Raw genomic sequence first — 14778 nt, forward strand, 5'->3', positions numbered from 1 at the left:
TCTGTTTCCTTTGGAGAATTGCCGCAGTGCCCCCTTTGATATATCTCCTGGGATGGGGGGGTGAAGGAGATACATATACATGCATCTGACGAAGTGGGTCTTTGCCCACGAAAGCTTATGCTCCTACACTTCAGTTAGTCTATAAGGTGCCACAGGACTCCTCGTCGCTTTTGCAGATTCAGACTAACACGGCTACCCCTCTGATACAGTAATGTAGTGTTCTTCAAGGTTTTCCGAAATAGGGATGTAAATCCCATTTAATTGGTTAATGGTAAAACCTATTGTTTAACTGGTAAACCAATTTAAGGGGGGAGCTGCTCCAGCCCAGCTGGAATGAACCCATACCTGCCTCTGGGCTCAATCACCCCCTCCTGAGGAATATCCCTCTCTCCAGGCAGGAGCTGCTCTGGCCAAGCTGGAGCAGCCCCTGCTTACAGCAGGCACAGGCTACTCCAGCCTGGCCTGAGCAGCAAGCCTGGGGCAGAGCAACTCTGCCTCGGGCTTCCTGTAGTCAGTGCTGGTCAGTTTCAGCAGCGGCTAACTTGAGGATGCCTGGGGCAGAGCAGCGTGGGTGCTGCTGGGTTGCTCCAGTAGTGCCGCTCCTCGGCGCTACTGGACCAACCCAGCAGCACCCAAGCTGCTCTGCCCCAGGCGTCCTGATTCAGCCGCTGCTGAAACTGACCAGCAGCGGCTGAATCAGGACGCCTGGGACAGAGCAGCTGGGGTGCTGCCGGGTTGGTCCAGTAGCGCCCAGAGCGGCGCTGCAGGACCAACCGGCAGCGCCCCAGCTGCTCTACCACAGGCGTCTGGAGAAAAGCCTGGTCTGCTGGGGGGGGGTGCACTAGCTGCGCTCCCCCTCCCCCAGCAGACCAGGGAGACGCGGGCGGCGGGACCGAGACGCGTCGTGGTCCCGCCTCCCGAGTCCTCCATGGCTTTGCTCCCCATCTCCCTGGTCTGCTGGGGGGAGCCCCCCCAGCAGACCAGGGAGATGGGGAGCAAAGCCTTGGGGGACACCAGCAGCGGGACAGCCGCGGCGCGTCTGGGCTGTCCCGCTGCCCGCATCCTCCGGGGCGAGAAAAGCTGCTCCGCGTCTCCCTGGTCTGCTGGGGGGGTCTACCCCCCCAGCAGACCAGGGAGACGCGGAGCAGCTTTTCTCGCCCCGGAGGATGCGGGCGGTGAGACCGCGGCGCATCTGGGCGTCCCACCGCTCCCGTCCTCCGGGGCGAGAAAAGCCCCGTTCGTAACTGCGGATCCGACATAAGTCGGATCCGCGTAACTCGGGGACTGCCTGTAGTTAGGAAGTCATTCCCAGACTGTGACACACAAACTGTTCCTTTAGGGAGGCAGATGACCTAGCATGTGTGTTTTTACTGACTTAGGATGGTTAGGTGCTCTCAGCCTGTCTAGTAACTAACCTGGATTTTTTCCTAGATTAGACACACCTTTTAATTTTTAAATGAGCCCTTTGTGTGTGAACAAAAGTCTTTGTCCAACAGTTGAAGAGGTCAGTGGGGAGTAGGAAGAGGGAAACTGCACTAGAAGGCAAGTCAGTTGAGATTCTGGAGGAGGGTGGAATGGGGACCTGCACTAAGTAGAAGGTATGTTCACTGCAGTCTCTACTTGGCAGAACTTCATTCTGGTTCATAGTCTGTTTAGTTCACCCTTGCATTATAAATAAACTATATATTGTTACAGGGATTACTCCCTTTAGGGGCCACAGAGGCTTGTGAGTATCTATAGATGGTCATTTAACCTACAGATGTTGCTATTTTTTTAAAAAATTCAGATGTCATGAAGTAAAAGTTAGAGTATCTACAGTCAGAAAGCCCAACAGAAATATTACCAAGGGCTCAAGACTGACATTAATCTAAGTATCTTAATTTCAGTGGGAACAGACTTTTATTTTGTTGTTATCTCCGTCAAACAGTTGATGTTGCTAGATGAACCTGGTACACTGTAAGGTTGCTAAGTAGTGAGTAAATGACTAATTGTGTACTCAATATAATTTGTATCGAGTACACAATTAGTTGATAAAGGGCTGCTGCAGCTTTGCAGTTTAAATGCAATGCGTGTAGGCAGACCGGCTCCTACTGCATTTAAACTGCAAAGCTGCAGTGGAGGTAAGAGCTGCGTGGCTCTTACTACATTTAAAAGGAAGAGCCACTGCATCTCTGCCTCCCCTTCCCCCTTCCCTCCTCACACTGCAGAGATGGTGCTGGGGGGAACCGGCTTTTAAGCCAGCTCCCCCAGTACGAGCTCCTGCTTCCCCTCCCTTGCTGCCTCTAATATAGAGGCAGCAAGAGCGTGAGGGGGAAATGTGAGTAGTAGACTTGACTACTCTTTTAAATCCCTAGTACACCGTCCAGTTCTGTATGGACATAAAAAAATAATGGAGTAGGGGGATTTCAGTGGAACATCTTGGTAAATGGCTTTGTGTAGTACAATGACTCTCAACCTTTCCAGACTACTGTACCTCTTTCAGGAATCTGATTGGTCTTGTGTACCGTGAGTTTCACCTCATTTTAAAATTATTTGCTTACAAAATCAGACATAAAAATACAAGCGCCATAGTACACTATTATTGAAAAATTCTTTACTTTCCATTTTACCATATAATTAATAAATCAGTTGGGATATAAATATTGTACTTATAGTTTGCTATATTGTATATAGAGCAGTGAAACAAGTCAGTGTATGAAATTTTAGTTTGTACTGATTTTGCTAGTGTTTTTTATGTAGTTTGTTGGAAAACTAGAAAAAGATCTAGGTAAGTAGCTGTACCCCCTGATTATATATACCATTGGTTGAGAACCACTATCCTAAAACATTTGGTTTTGGGAGAAGAGAATCTGATTAAGTCTGCACTATGTTGTGTTTTTAGAGTGGTAGCTTTGATTGAGAAACTGAGTTGCAACACTTCCTCCTCCTGCATCAACTGGCATCTCATTGCCATAATGAGTCAGCTTCTTCATCGCGTAGCGTCCCCAAGGGTGTTCCATTCCAAGTGTGTTTGCGCCCCCTGCACCTTCAATCAGAGTTTTCTCATAGCAATATCTGTTCAACCCATGAGTATTGAAAAAATTAGCGGGAACACTGGTCGTGAAGTGCTTGAGCTTACTTAGGACAAATGTCCACAGACACCATCCCACTAGGGCAAGCATTCATGGACTCCACCACTTGTGCCATCTGCACTATTCCCTTGCTCATGCTGGGACCCCAGGACAGCTTACTGCCATCAGTTCTGTCAGGCCTTAGTCTCTGCCCTTGGTAGAAATAGACAACCCTCCTCACTCTCCCTTTCTAGGAGACTGGAGCCTCAGGAAGAGACCTTCTAAAGAACAGGAGGCCAGGACTGATAAGGCTGTTTCTCCAACCACAAACATCTCTTCTTCATTTCCAAATGAAGCTTCCGTGCCATCACTACCCTTATATTGCCCTTATATAAATCCTTGATACACCCCCATCTTGAATACTGAATACACATGTGGTCTCCTCATCTCAAAAAAGATATACTGGCATTAGAAAAGTTTCAGAGAAGGGCAACTAAAATGATGAGGGGTTAGGAATGGGTCCCAATATGAGGAGAGATTAAAGAAACAGGACTTTTCAGCTTTGAAAAGAGGAGACTAAGGGGGGGAGATATGATAGAGGTATATAAAATCATGAGTGGTGTGGAGAAAGTGAATAAGAAAGTTATTTACTTGTTCACATAATATAAGAACTAGAGGCCACCAACTGAAACTAATGCACACTCCCTCTGCTCCCTGCATTGCTCTGCTGATCGGCTAGGTGCTGCTGGATCCTACAAAGCTCATTTTGCATATTCCACACTGAATTTTTCCCATACCCACTTCTGTAAAGAAACGTCTCATTGGTGAAAAGACACTACAATGTGTGTGCTGAAGACCCCATTCACTCATCTTTCCTAAGTGCTTGTCTTAACAGATGCTTGCTTCCCTGTTGGGAGGGATGGGGGATGCATCTAGAGACCCATAAAAAGGACCCTATCAAATTCATGATCGTGCAAAAGCGCCAGACTGTGAAATCAGATCTCTTCCCCATGAAATCTGGTCTTTTGTGTACTTTTATCCTGTCCTTCAGAGCTGGGTAGCTGGAACTTGTGGCCACTTGTGTACTCCTCCATTAATAGATGAAAACAGCAATTCTGGATGCTATCACTTCAGCTTGAAGAGTGCTTATAGAGCATATATAGGGGTTTTGTGAATATCCCCCATTCACAATCTATTGGGCGGGGCTGAGTGGGGCTAAATGAGGCTTTCTGTAAATAGAGATTGTGAATGTTCAACCATTCAGTATATTTCAGAGACAAGGTAATGTGACCACATCCAAGTTTTTGCTATATTAATCACCCTATTCACCTCCCCATCCTCCATCCTACACCTCACTGGGATAAGGGAGAGATGGTTGTGTTCCACGCACTTGTTGCCAGGCAAACCCTGGCCTTCCGCCATGTTACGACTAAATATCTCAAACAGACTTCCAGATAGAACAAAAGGAGATGAAATCTCTAAACAGAGGGTCTCTAAATGGAGAACTGACTGTATTAGTAGCTGCTAATAGTTGCCACCTTGAAGCACCCACTGACATAAAAGCTTGCCGGGAGATCCATGTTCACCTCCACAGTCTTTAAGAAAGTTCCTATAATTGAAATATGTAAAGACACAACTTGGGCTTCTGTGCAATAATTCTCAACCCTGCTTCCGACACTGTTTGGCTCAGTTTTACTTTCTTCCACTCTGGACTGAAGCTCAGTAGTCCGTCACCTAGAGTAGAGTACTCGGAGATGCTACTTGGAAAAGACGTGATTATTCAGCTTGTGCAGTAACTGAGTCTTCAAGATGTGTGTCCCTATAGCTTTTTCACTACCTGTCCCCCTTTCCATCTGCTTCAGAGGTCCCTGTCATAGGACAAGCTTTGTAGCAGAGAAGGAACTGAGGAAAGCTAGCCCCTGCAGTGTTATATGACAATGCATGAAGCTGAGTAACATCCAGGTAGTGTCTTTTTGATCTGTTTGTATGGGAAATCTTCAATTGAAGACACAGGAAGTACAAGCACAGTGTGGGTACACATAGGCTATGTCTAGACTGCAAGCCTCTTTCGAAAGAGGCTCTTTCGAAAGCATCTTTCGAAAGAGCCTCTTTAGAAAGAGAGCGTCTAGACTGCACGGAGAAATTTCGAAAAAGCAGCTTGCTTTTTCGAAAGAAAGCATCCAGTGAGTCTGGATGCTCTCTTTTGAAGAAGCCCTATTTACATTGAAGAACGCCTTCTTTCGAAAGAGGAACTTTCGAAAGAAGGCGTTCTTCCTCGTAAATTGAGGTTTACCGCCATCAAAAGAAAAGCCGCGTTCTTTCGAATTAATTTCGAAAGAACGCGGCTTGAGTCTGGATGCAGGGGAAGTTTTTTCGGGAAAAGGCTACTTTTCCCGAAAAAACCCCTGAGTCTGGACACAGCCATAATGACATACATCTCGAAAAACCACAGTTTCTGCACAGTGTGAATAATCATTCCTGCTCTGTGAAAGCAGAATTCCTGACTGCTGCTTCCATAGTGTCCACCTGAGAACCTGTTTCTTGTGTGACTATGTTCCCTTTGGGCCTGGAACTGCAAATGTTTCCCAGTGGGCACCAAACCTGAAATGTTGGAACAACAGCTGTGCTTCCAGGCCCCGTGACCTATCTGCTGATAAGAAAAACCAACACTTTAAATAAAAGCAGATGGCTTTGCCTTTTGTATAAATAACTTATCACTGTTTATACAAGAACCTTATTATGAAGTACAATTTAAAATAATTACTGGTAATCTAAAATTGCCCAAGGACAGAATGGTTTCATTTAGGTGATTGGTTTTAAGTAAAAGAAAGTAATTGTTTATCACGCTTATCTTTTTGTATCTAGAATGTTTTTGTGAATTGAATTTTCATATTCTATGGCCCATTGCTTTCCTTAAACTTATTGATTAAAAGGACATTTTCAAATATAATAACATACCCTTATGTGTAATTCTGTGATAATTTAATTTGTTTCGGTGTTTATTATGATTCTTTAATTGTATTTCTGTCCATTTGAACAATGAAAATAGATTAGCTGGCTTCTCACTAGTTTACGCAACATCTAATCATTTTCTACCTCTGACCATTCACTGGCAAAGTACAATAGAGTTTGATTTGCAGATGATACATAGGAACGTTTCAATCCAAGCAAACAGTTCTCATTTGAAAATATAAAAGTAGTGAGAAATATAGAGACTGATTAAAATCCTTAAAATTGATTTTTACATCCTGTCTAAACCAGTGTTTCTTAAACTGTGTTCCGCGACACAGTGGTGTGCCGCAAGGCAGTTGGAGGTGTGCCGCGGAGTACAGAGTTCAAAATGGCCACCCTTAAAGGGGCAGGTGACCTTTTTTCCCTCAATAACTTCCCCCCTCCCTAACCCCCGCTTTTTTAGGGGGAGTGGGTCAACAAAAAATCCTTGGTGTTCCTCTTAAAAAATAAAAATTGTTTGGTGTTCCTCGGTCTTTAAAAGTTTAAGAAACACTGGTCTAAACATAGAAGTAGCATCATTTTAATTTAATTGTTGTAAGGGCACTGTTAAATTAGTTTGAATGCCATTGCTCAATATATAAACTTTAGTTGACCAACTGTAATTTTAGTGTGTTAAGAACTTTAAAGATAGAGGCCTGCCAAGTATTTTTCCCATTAGTATTAAACTTGAAGCTAAGTGTAATTTCTGTTTTGCTCTGATCATAACAGTCCTTTTATCCACTGGAGAGTACCATTAATAAGAGTTTCTAGTGGTACCAGTACTTAGGCCCCAGTTCATTAATCATTGATTTCAATGGGACTTTGGCACATTTTAAGTGTTTGCAGAATTAGAGGCCTTAGTGCTGGAATCTAATAATGAGGCTGGAAGTCAGGTTTCCCACCTAGTAAGTTGTTTGGGGAATAGAAATAAGGGGTCCAGGTGAGGATGGTGCAATGGTCATTGTCATTGATGAGCTGCTGGTTTGAAGCGGGTTGGTGTTTCTTCTCCCTCTTCTTTCCTGTATCATCTGGAAGCTCTGATTCTCTCTGATTTTGAGAGGGTGTTTCCTAGCTTAACTCAGTACTGTGTTAGGAAGATAGAAGTGAGTTCAGGCACAGTCAATTTAAGTGATACTTGTTTTTCAGAACCTAAATGTTGAAAATAAGCTACTTGACAATGTCTCTTGTCAACAATGAAAATATTCTTCAAGTTTATTTTAGCTCCCAGATAAACTCTTACATAAATCTTTGTGTACCTTACAAATTTAAAATGACCACATTAGTCAGACCCTACTTCCTCTTTGATTGGTACAACTTGAACAGCCTGATACATGCCACTGGAACAATAATTTCCAGATTTGCACTAAGTTATCTGACATGATCTATGAGTTGATCTGAATTTTGTAGAAAATTATGTATTTGTTCCTCAGGTACGTCTCTGATATTACAGGAATGCAGATGTTCACCTGCAATGTACTATTTTAAAATAACATTTTTACATTTCTATACTTTGTGTATTAAACAAAGGCCTAGAAGAGTCTTTTAATTTTTCATTTATTATCTTAAAAATATATGTAATGACAAATCTGGTTTTTCTTGATTTGCTGAAGAATATTTTTGAGGTTTAAATATTTGTGAGTTCTCCCACATTAATTAAAGGAATGGCTGTTGAAATTTCAGCTTTTGCAGCAAGTTTTTTTCTGTTTTTTCATTTTTTTGGCAATGAAATCAGAGACAATGGGGGAAACCCATAAGTCATATGGAAAATACAAACTTCACTAGAATTTTACTTCATGATAACCAGCTTAAGTTAAGAATACACTAGTTTTCACTGGGAAACAAGACCATAGTTTTCCAAGGTAGACCAGACATGTGGAAAAAGAAGCAGATTCATGTACGCTCTGCTTTTTTATCTTTTCATGCCATCTTCATTCTTCATAAAGTATGAAAGGGCAGTAACTAATTTTCCCCCTTTGTAGTTCAGCTTTAAAAGTTGTTCTCAAGAGGACAAATGCAGGCTCCCCCTTTAAAGGACTGGTACTTATTAAAGATGCTAAAACATTTTTCGTGCCTTGGTTCTGAATAGCATCGTCGATATTAAATGTGGGAAAGAACTATTAGAGCATCCAGTCCATCTCCCTTGGGGCAATGCTGTTTTCTCTAACGTTTCTCTCCAGTGATGTATCCAATCTAGTTTTTAAAGTAGCCATATTTATTTCTTTTTCTGCTCTGTTCTAATACTTATGGACCTCACGTGCAGAAGATGGCTTAAATTGTACTAGACACTGTACAAACAAATACTAAAGTGACAGACTTTACCCCAGACAACTAAGAGCGCATGTCAAAATGACCTCCGAAGTCGCAGATGGCTACCTGAGTGATCAGTGCTGGGCAGCAATAATGTGTAGCCATCATGGCAAAGACAGGCCTATCTGATTCAAGTTATCGGACTTTCACCCCTTCTCTTGACCATTCTGCAATCTAATAGGGCTTTATTTAGGCAGCTTTTCCTGACATTCAATTTAAATTTTCTTTTAAATTTCATCCCACTACTCCTAGCAATAATGTCACCCTAAATGCTCCATTCAAGTACTTGTAGATAGTTATCATGCCTACCCGTGAGCTATAATTTAGCCAAGCTATATGCTGTTTTCTGGTAAGTTTTTCCAGGGCATATGTGTTGCTTTTCTCTGTGCACACTCACCAGGCCACGGTGAATAAATGAGAAAACCAATTCTGTTCTCTGAATAACTTTCTTGTTTTCTCCACAGGATCTAAACTGCCTCGTAAGAAATAGTAAGTCAGTTTTTCTTCTTTATGGTATATACCCTCCTCTCACTTTTTTTTAACTGAAGTTACATGGTGAATGACTCTGTTTTATCCACTGGGAGATGGCAAAGCTAAGCATTATCCCATTAACCAGTATTGTGAGCTATCAACAGCTCTTTCCAAAAGGGAAATAGGAGTTCAGGTCTCTCTTCAGGCAAGAGCTCTTGGAAAGAGCAAATAAATATTTTTTTTAGCTTCTATTCTAAACCAAGTCAATTAAAAACATGTGATGAGATTTTCAGGGTAAGTTTGATGTGTGTAATATATATCCGTACCACACTGTGCTCACTAAGTCAGCAGGTAAAGTTAGATGTAAACTTAATGCTGCTAAAGAACAATAAAACAGTGAAACAATTGATAGCAATGACTATAAATTAGCAGATGTGATTTTCAGCAAATTGTTACCAAATAGAAACAAAGCGGACATTTGGTATAGGCCCATTACTACATAAGTATGTTAAAACTATCTGTAATAATGCAAAAAAGGCAGAAGTGTTCAGTAGCTATATTCTATACTTGGGAAGAAATTGGGTGTTGTATTTGTGTCTTAACAGTAGTAAATTAAATACTTGCTATTCCAACAGTAATGGTATTAAACAACTTCCAAAGTTAAACATTTTTTAATATTCAGAGTGGTGTAATATATACTGAGTGGTTTTTAAAGAATTGGTTAAGTAGCTCTCTGGGCCATTAAGTAAAGTTAATATTTAGTTCATTGGTTGTTTAAAGTGTCTTGAAGTACTAGGGAAGTGCCTGAAGTAAAAGCTGATGTGCCAGTATATCAAAAGGGCTAAAAGGCATGCTCTGGATAGATTAGTTTGCTTAGTATTTGTCCTAGGCAGTTACCATTCTTAATCAAATTTATAATCCTGTCATAAAATGAAATCAGTTTTGTTCGGCATGTCTCTTTCCATAAACCCATGTTGATTATATTTCCATCTAGAGGGCTCATTAATTTAGCAAAGCATAAGAGCCAATGGCTGTGAAAGATGAAACTGTCATACTCAGACTAACTAACTAATTAATCTAATTCTTTCTAATAACTGAAACAAATTACCATAAAGTTATGGTGGATTCTCCATCAAGTTGAAGTTTTTTAAATCAAGATCATATTTCTTTTTAAAATATGAGGTAGTTCAATAGAAGTTATGGGCTTGATATAGGAATTACTGAGAAATGTTAGGGCATATTTTAACCAGAAGATCAGACTTGATCATAATGTTCCCTTTTTTGCATTTAAAAATCTATTAAGTACAATATTTTCCCCCAGAAGACACATTAAGGTTATAATATTCATAGTTCACGTAGGATGGCTGGGTCTACCTGATCTCAGAACATGGCTTTCCACTACAAGAATTAATGAGCTTACCAGCAGGGTTTAGTGATTTTTTTTTTTTTTCAACCTATGGTCCTCAGACTAGGATTTCCAAAGGGGTCTGCATTTCCACTTGAAATTTTGTAGGGGTTCACAAATGAAGAAGAATGAAACTGCTGCACTGGAGGAAGGCATAGTTACATGTGCTTGTGCAGGTCTTATGCCATCCAGCAGTGGGCCATGGTGGACATAAACACCAGCCACTATGATACATCACCAAAGGGGATGGAAATACACTTAAGAAACATCTTTGATTTGACTGACAGGTACCTGCATGGATCAGAGCTGGTTAAAGGTTTCCAAATGGACTCCATCCGCTCCAAGTGCTCTTGATGTGCATTCTGATGTTTTCCTTGACAAGGAGGGAAATCTGCTCCCTGTACTGCGGATCGAGTGGAAAGTGGCTACTGATGGTAAGTAATCACTTAACATACACATGGAAGGGAAAGTACTTAGAGAGATTATAGAATCTCTGAAAGATAGTGATAGGACTGCAGTGTTTGCAGTCATTCTCTGGTCCAGCTGTGGAAGTAGAGCTTTGAGATGTTCTCTGGACAGCTTGCCTACTGTATCAGAGGACGTGAAGTGAGTAAATGTTGGTAAAGTTCTCCCTCACTCATTACGTAGCCTTCAACGGAGGTCAAATGCTGCTGTTACAATAGATGGAGTAAAGCACTGAGGGAGGGTCCCCAGTGCAGTTGGTGTCTGACAAGGACCAGCAGTCCAAAGCCCTAAATTATTATCACTATAACCCTGATTTTTAAAATTATTAATCAGGCAGGCCTGCTGACCATGTGCGGGGAGCAGGAGGAGGCTGGGGCTCAGCAATTCAAAAGGGCCTGGGGCTTCTAACGATCGCTGGAACGCTGCCCCCCAACACACTCTTTGCCCAGGGGCCCAGCAAATCTGTTGCAAATCAGGTTTATACTTCTTAGAAAATACTTTGAAAACCTCAGCTACAGTATTGAGTAAAGTTTATTGCAAACTGATCCAGAATGTGCAGATGGTTGTTGCACTAGGTTTACAAATGTGCACACGCTGATGGCAAGAAGTCCTAACTAGAAAACATTCCATTTACTAGAAGCTAAAAATTGTTTAAAGGTTGAAGGACTCATAATAGTAAAAAGATATGTCTAAAACACCAGAAATTGAGGAAGGCCTAGTGGAAAGAAGAAGCGAGGAATGAGTGCATAACCGTGGGGGAAGCGTATGAAAGAGACTATAAAGCTATGAATAGTACAAGTTAGGTCTTGGTCCAGGCAGAGTAAAATAAGTGTCTTGTGTGCAGTGGTCTAGAATCCAGTTCAAGTTTCTTCCATTTGCAATAATCAAATCCAGTTCTTGCAACCCAGACTTCCTACATGCATGTGTGTGTCAGTTCTCAGTAGATGCTCTATAGCTAGGTGCCTTGTGAAATTCGTGCCAGTGACAATAATGGTTGGTGTTAGGGATGTTAAAATGTGGGTAACTAGCTAACTGTGTAACCACTAACAAACTGCAGCAGTTACACGCTTACATGCAGCTGCAGCTTAGGTGGCAGTCAGCTCCCCAGGATCTGGTGCACATCAGGAGCCGGCTTTTTAAGCTGGTTCCCCATACATATCCGTTTTTGCCTGCCACCCTGCTCCCATGAAGCTGGAGCACAGGGGTGGCAGCCGGCTCCCTGTCCCTGGAGCCAGACCAGGAGCTGTATATAACCATTTAGGTAACTGATAAGTTCATGCTCATCTGTTACCCATTTAAAAGGCTACACTCTTACATGCCTAGTTGGTATATGGGAACATTGCAGGTTTTGCCCTCCAAGTTTTTTCCTTTCACTCTTCAAACTTACTTGAGTTTCACAGACTTAAGAAATCCCTTTTGTACATATTAGTCAGCCCCAATCCTAGACCATTGCTTGGAATCAGGATGTACAGTACTTCGTGTCTGTTGAGTCAGGTGAGGTACTCTAGAGTTTTCTGAGTACTGTTCTAAACACAGTTTTGGTACCACTATAACTACATCAGTATAGAAACTGATATAGTTAGAGGGTTTTACCTCTGTACCTTGGATGCGGCTGTAAAGGTATGAATGTGCTTTTCTTAATGTAACTTATTTCTTCTAGTCTCAGAGGAACAGCCATGTTAGACTGTAGCTACAAAAACAAGGAATACTTTGGCACCTTAGGGGTGTCTACACAGCAAAGTTATTTCAGAATAACAGTTGTTATTCCGAAATAACTATGTGAGCATCTTAACAGCAATTCCATTACTTTGAAATAATTTCAGAATAACAGATGGTTTATTCCGACATCTGTAAACCTCATTCTACGAAGAATAATGCCTATTTTGATGCTCCACTTCTGTTATTTCGAAATAGAACAGCCCTGGTGAGGGGCTAAGTTATTCTTCCTGGGGTTCTAAATCGAGATAGTACATCTACATTAGGGAAGCCTGACTCGGACTAATTTTGAGGCTTCCCTGCAGTGTAGATGTGCTATTTCTAAATAAGCTATTTCAGAATAACTATTCTGGAATAGCTTATTCCAAAATAACTGTGCAGTGTAGACGTAGCCTTAAAGACTAAGGGGATGTCTACACTACCATCCTAGTTCGAACTAGGGTGGTTAATGTAGTCATACGAACTTGCAAATGAAGCCCGGAATTTGAATTTCCCAGGCTTCATTTGCATGTTGCCGGGCGCTGCCATTTTAAAATGTCCGCTAGTGCGGATTCCGTGCCCGCAGCTACACGCGGCGCGAACTAGATAGTTCGGACTAGGCTTCCTATTCCTATGGTATAGGTGGTAGTGTAAACATACCCTAACAGATTTATTTGGGCATGAGCTTTCATGGACAAAGACCTGCTTAGTAGATTAACCCAAGGGTTCTCAAACTTTGTGATACCATGACCCTCTAAAATGCTAAATGAATTTGTGTAAACCCCCCCCCACCCTCACTGCCCTGGGTCGCTTCTTCCCCCCTTCTCACCAGACTCCATGCCGTCCTGGGGTTCCTTCAAGGCGTTTGCGGTCCTCAACGCTCTTCCCCCCCTAAAGGCTCCTTCCCCCGTCTCTTTCTCCTCTGTGCCTCTTTTTCATGTCCCTTTGGTGGTTTTTTTCCTCTCTCTCTCCTCTCTCCTCCTCCTCTGACTCTCACATGCCCTTATTTACCTCCAGGTTCTCTGCCCCAACCCAATCCTCCAGCCCGCTGCCTGAGGGACCCCACCCTGTCCCAGCTGCGGAAGCATTCAGTCGCCGGGAAACCGTGCCCCCGCTGCCCCTCGCACATCCGCTCCTGCGCCGGCCTCACTCTCCCGCTACCTTACCGCCTCCTGCAGCTGAGCCGCGCTCCTGGAGTCCCATGGCCATGGCCACGCTGCACGGTTTGCCGGCGGGTGCCTTCCGCCACCCTGCTGCTCTTTCACAGCCCCGGGAGAGGCGTCGCAAGTGAAAAAACAAATCCAGCTGCGACACCCCTCTAAAAGTTGCTTGCAACCCCCTTAGGGGTCGCGACCTACAGTTTGAGAAATGCTGGATTAACCGGTTAACTGATTAAATGGAATTTTACATCCCTAGTTTATACCCACAAAAGCTTACACCCCAATAAATCTGTTAGTCTTTAAGGTGCCATAGGACTTGTCATTATTTCTTCTATGCGTTCTATACAAGGTATTCTAAAACAAGCATCTTGTATGACTGTGTGCCTACTGGGAGGTGGTACTGCTTTAACTATACTTGTTTCTAAAATGAGAGTTTTAATGGTACTGAACTGTAGACTAACCTGAGATGCCAGGCTGGAGGACAGAGGAAGGCTGGTTATAGCACTGGGATACTCTGGGGGTGAATTTGGAAAGTTGGATTTATTTACAAGACATACTTTCTGTTGCTTGTTTTTTCAGCACAAGTACATCTGCATTATGAATAAAATGGAGCTTCTCAGTCTCTGATGATATGACCCCAAATTCACCTTGCTGCCACTTTCTTAAGATCCCTCTCCAGAATCTTGTGTGCTAGTTCCTATGGCAATTCATTTAAGTGCCCCACAGATTGATGCAGCAGTTTTGTGGGTAGCTCTTGTCATGTGAAGGTAGCCAATGTAAATCTACTTTATCAGATGATACACAGTGAATGGGAGTGGGTCTTGACATATCCCAGGCATCCTGGCAATCTCTGGGGATGGGGTTGCATAAAATCTTTAGACGTGGAATTGCTAGAACAAAACTTTAGCCTCTCCCCTTTCTTATTCCCCCAGCAAGCATTCAGCATCTTTGGGGAGCAGAGCTGGCTGTGCTACAAATGAACAATAATCGACAAATGTGTGTCCAGTTTGACTTTCAGAACAACCTGCCACTTCAGGTCCGTCCAGATGGAAGCCGGGTAAGTAAAGAGGGCTCTGACAAATGATTTCCTAACTCCCAGCGTTGTTTACTCTTCACTCAATCAAATAGCAAAGTTGTCAGTGACTAGCACAGAATGCTTATACTGTGGAAGGATGACTTTGTAATTAAGGCAGTGAACTTGGGTCTTGGGAAGCCTGGTTTCAACTTTGACTTC

General features: G+C 42.7%; 1 protein-coding gene across 1 annotated transcript in view; it reads left to right on the forward strand.

Annotated features, from left to right (window-relative positions):
• The window catches only part of IL17RA (interleukin 17 receptor A), a 47904-nt gene that overhangs the window by 18483 nt on the left and 14643 nt on the right, over positions 1-14778 (forward strand). Inside the window, exons 2-4 of the mRNA XM_006135462.4 lie at positions 8813-8837; positions 10512-10658; positions 14477-14601. Coding sequence (XP_006135524.4) covers positions 8813-8837; positions 10512-10658; positions 14477-14601 — 297 coding nt within the window. The remainder of the gene's footprint in view (positions 1-8812; positions 8838-10511; positions 10659-14476; positions 14602-14778) is intronic.

This window comes from Pelodiscus sinensis, chromosome 1 (genome assembly GCF_052426305.1).
Source record: "Pelodiscus sinensis isolate ZL-2025 chromosome 1, ASM5242630v1, whole genome shotgun sequence".
Classification (NCBI taxonomy): domain Eukaryota; kingdom Metazoa; phylum Chordata; order Testudines; family Trionychidae; genus Pelodiscus; species Pelodiscus sinensis.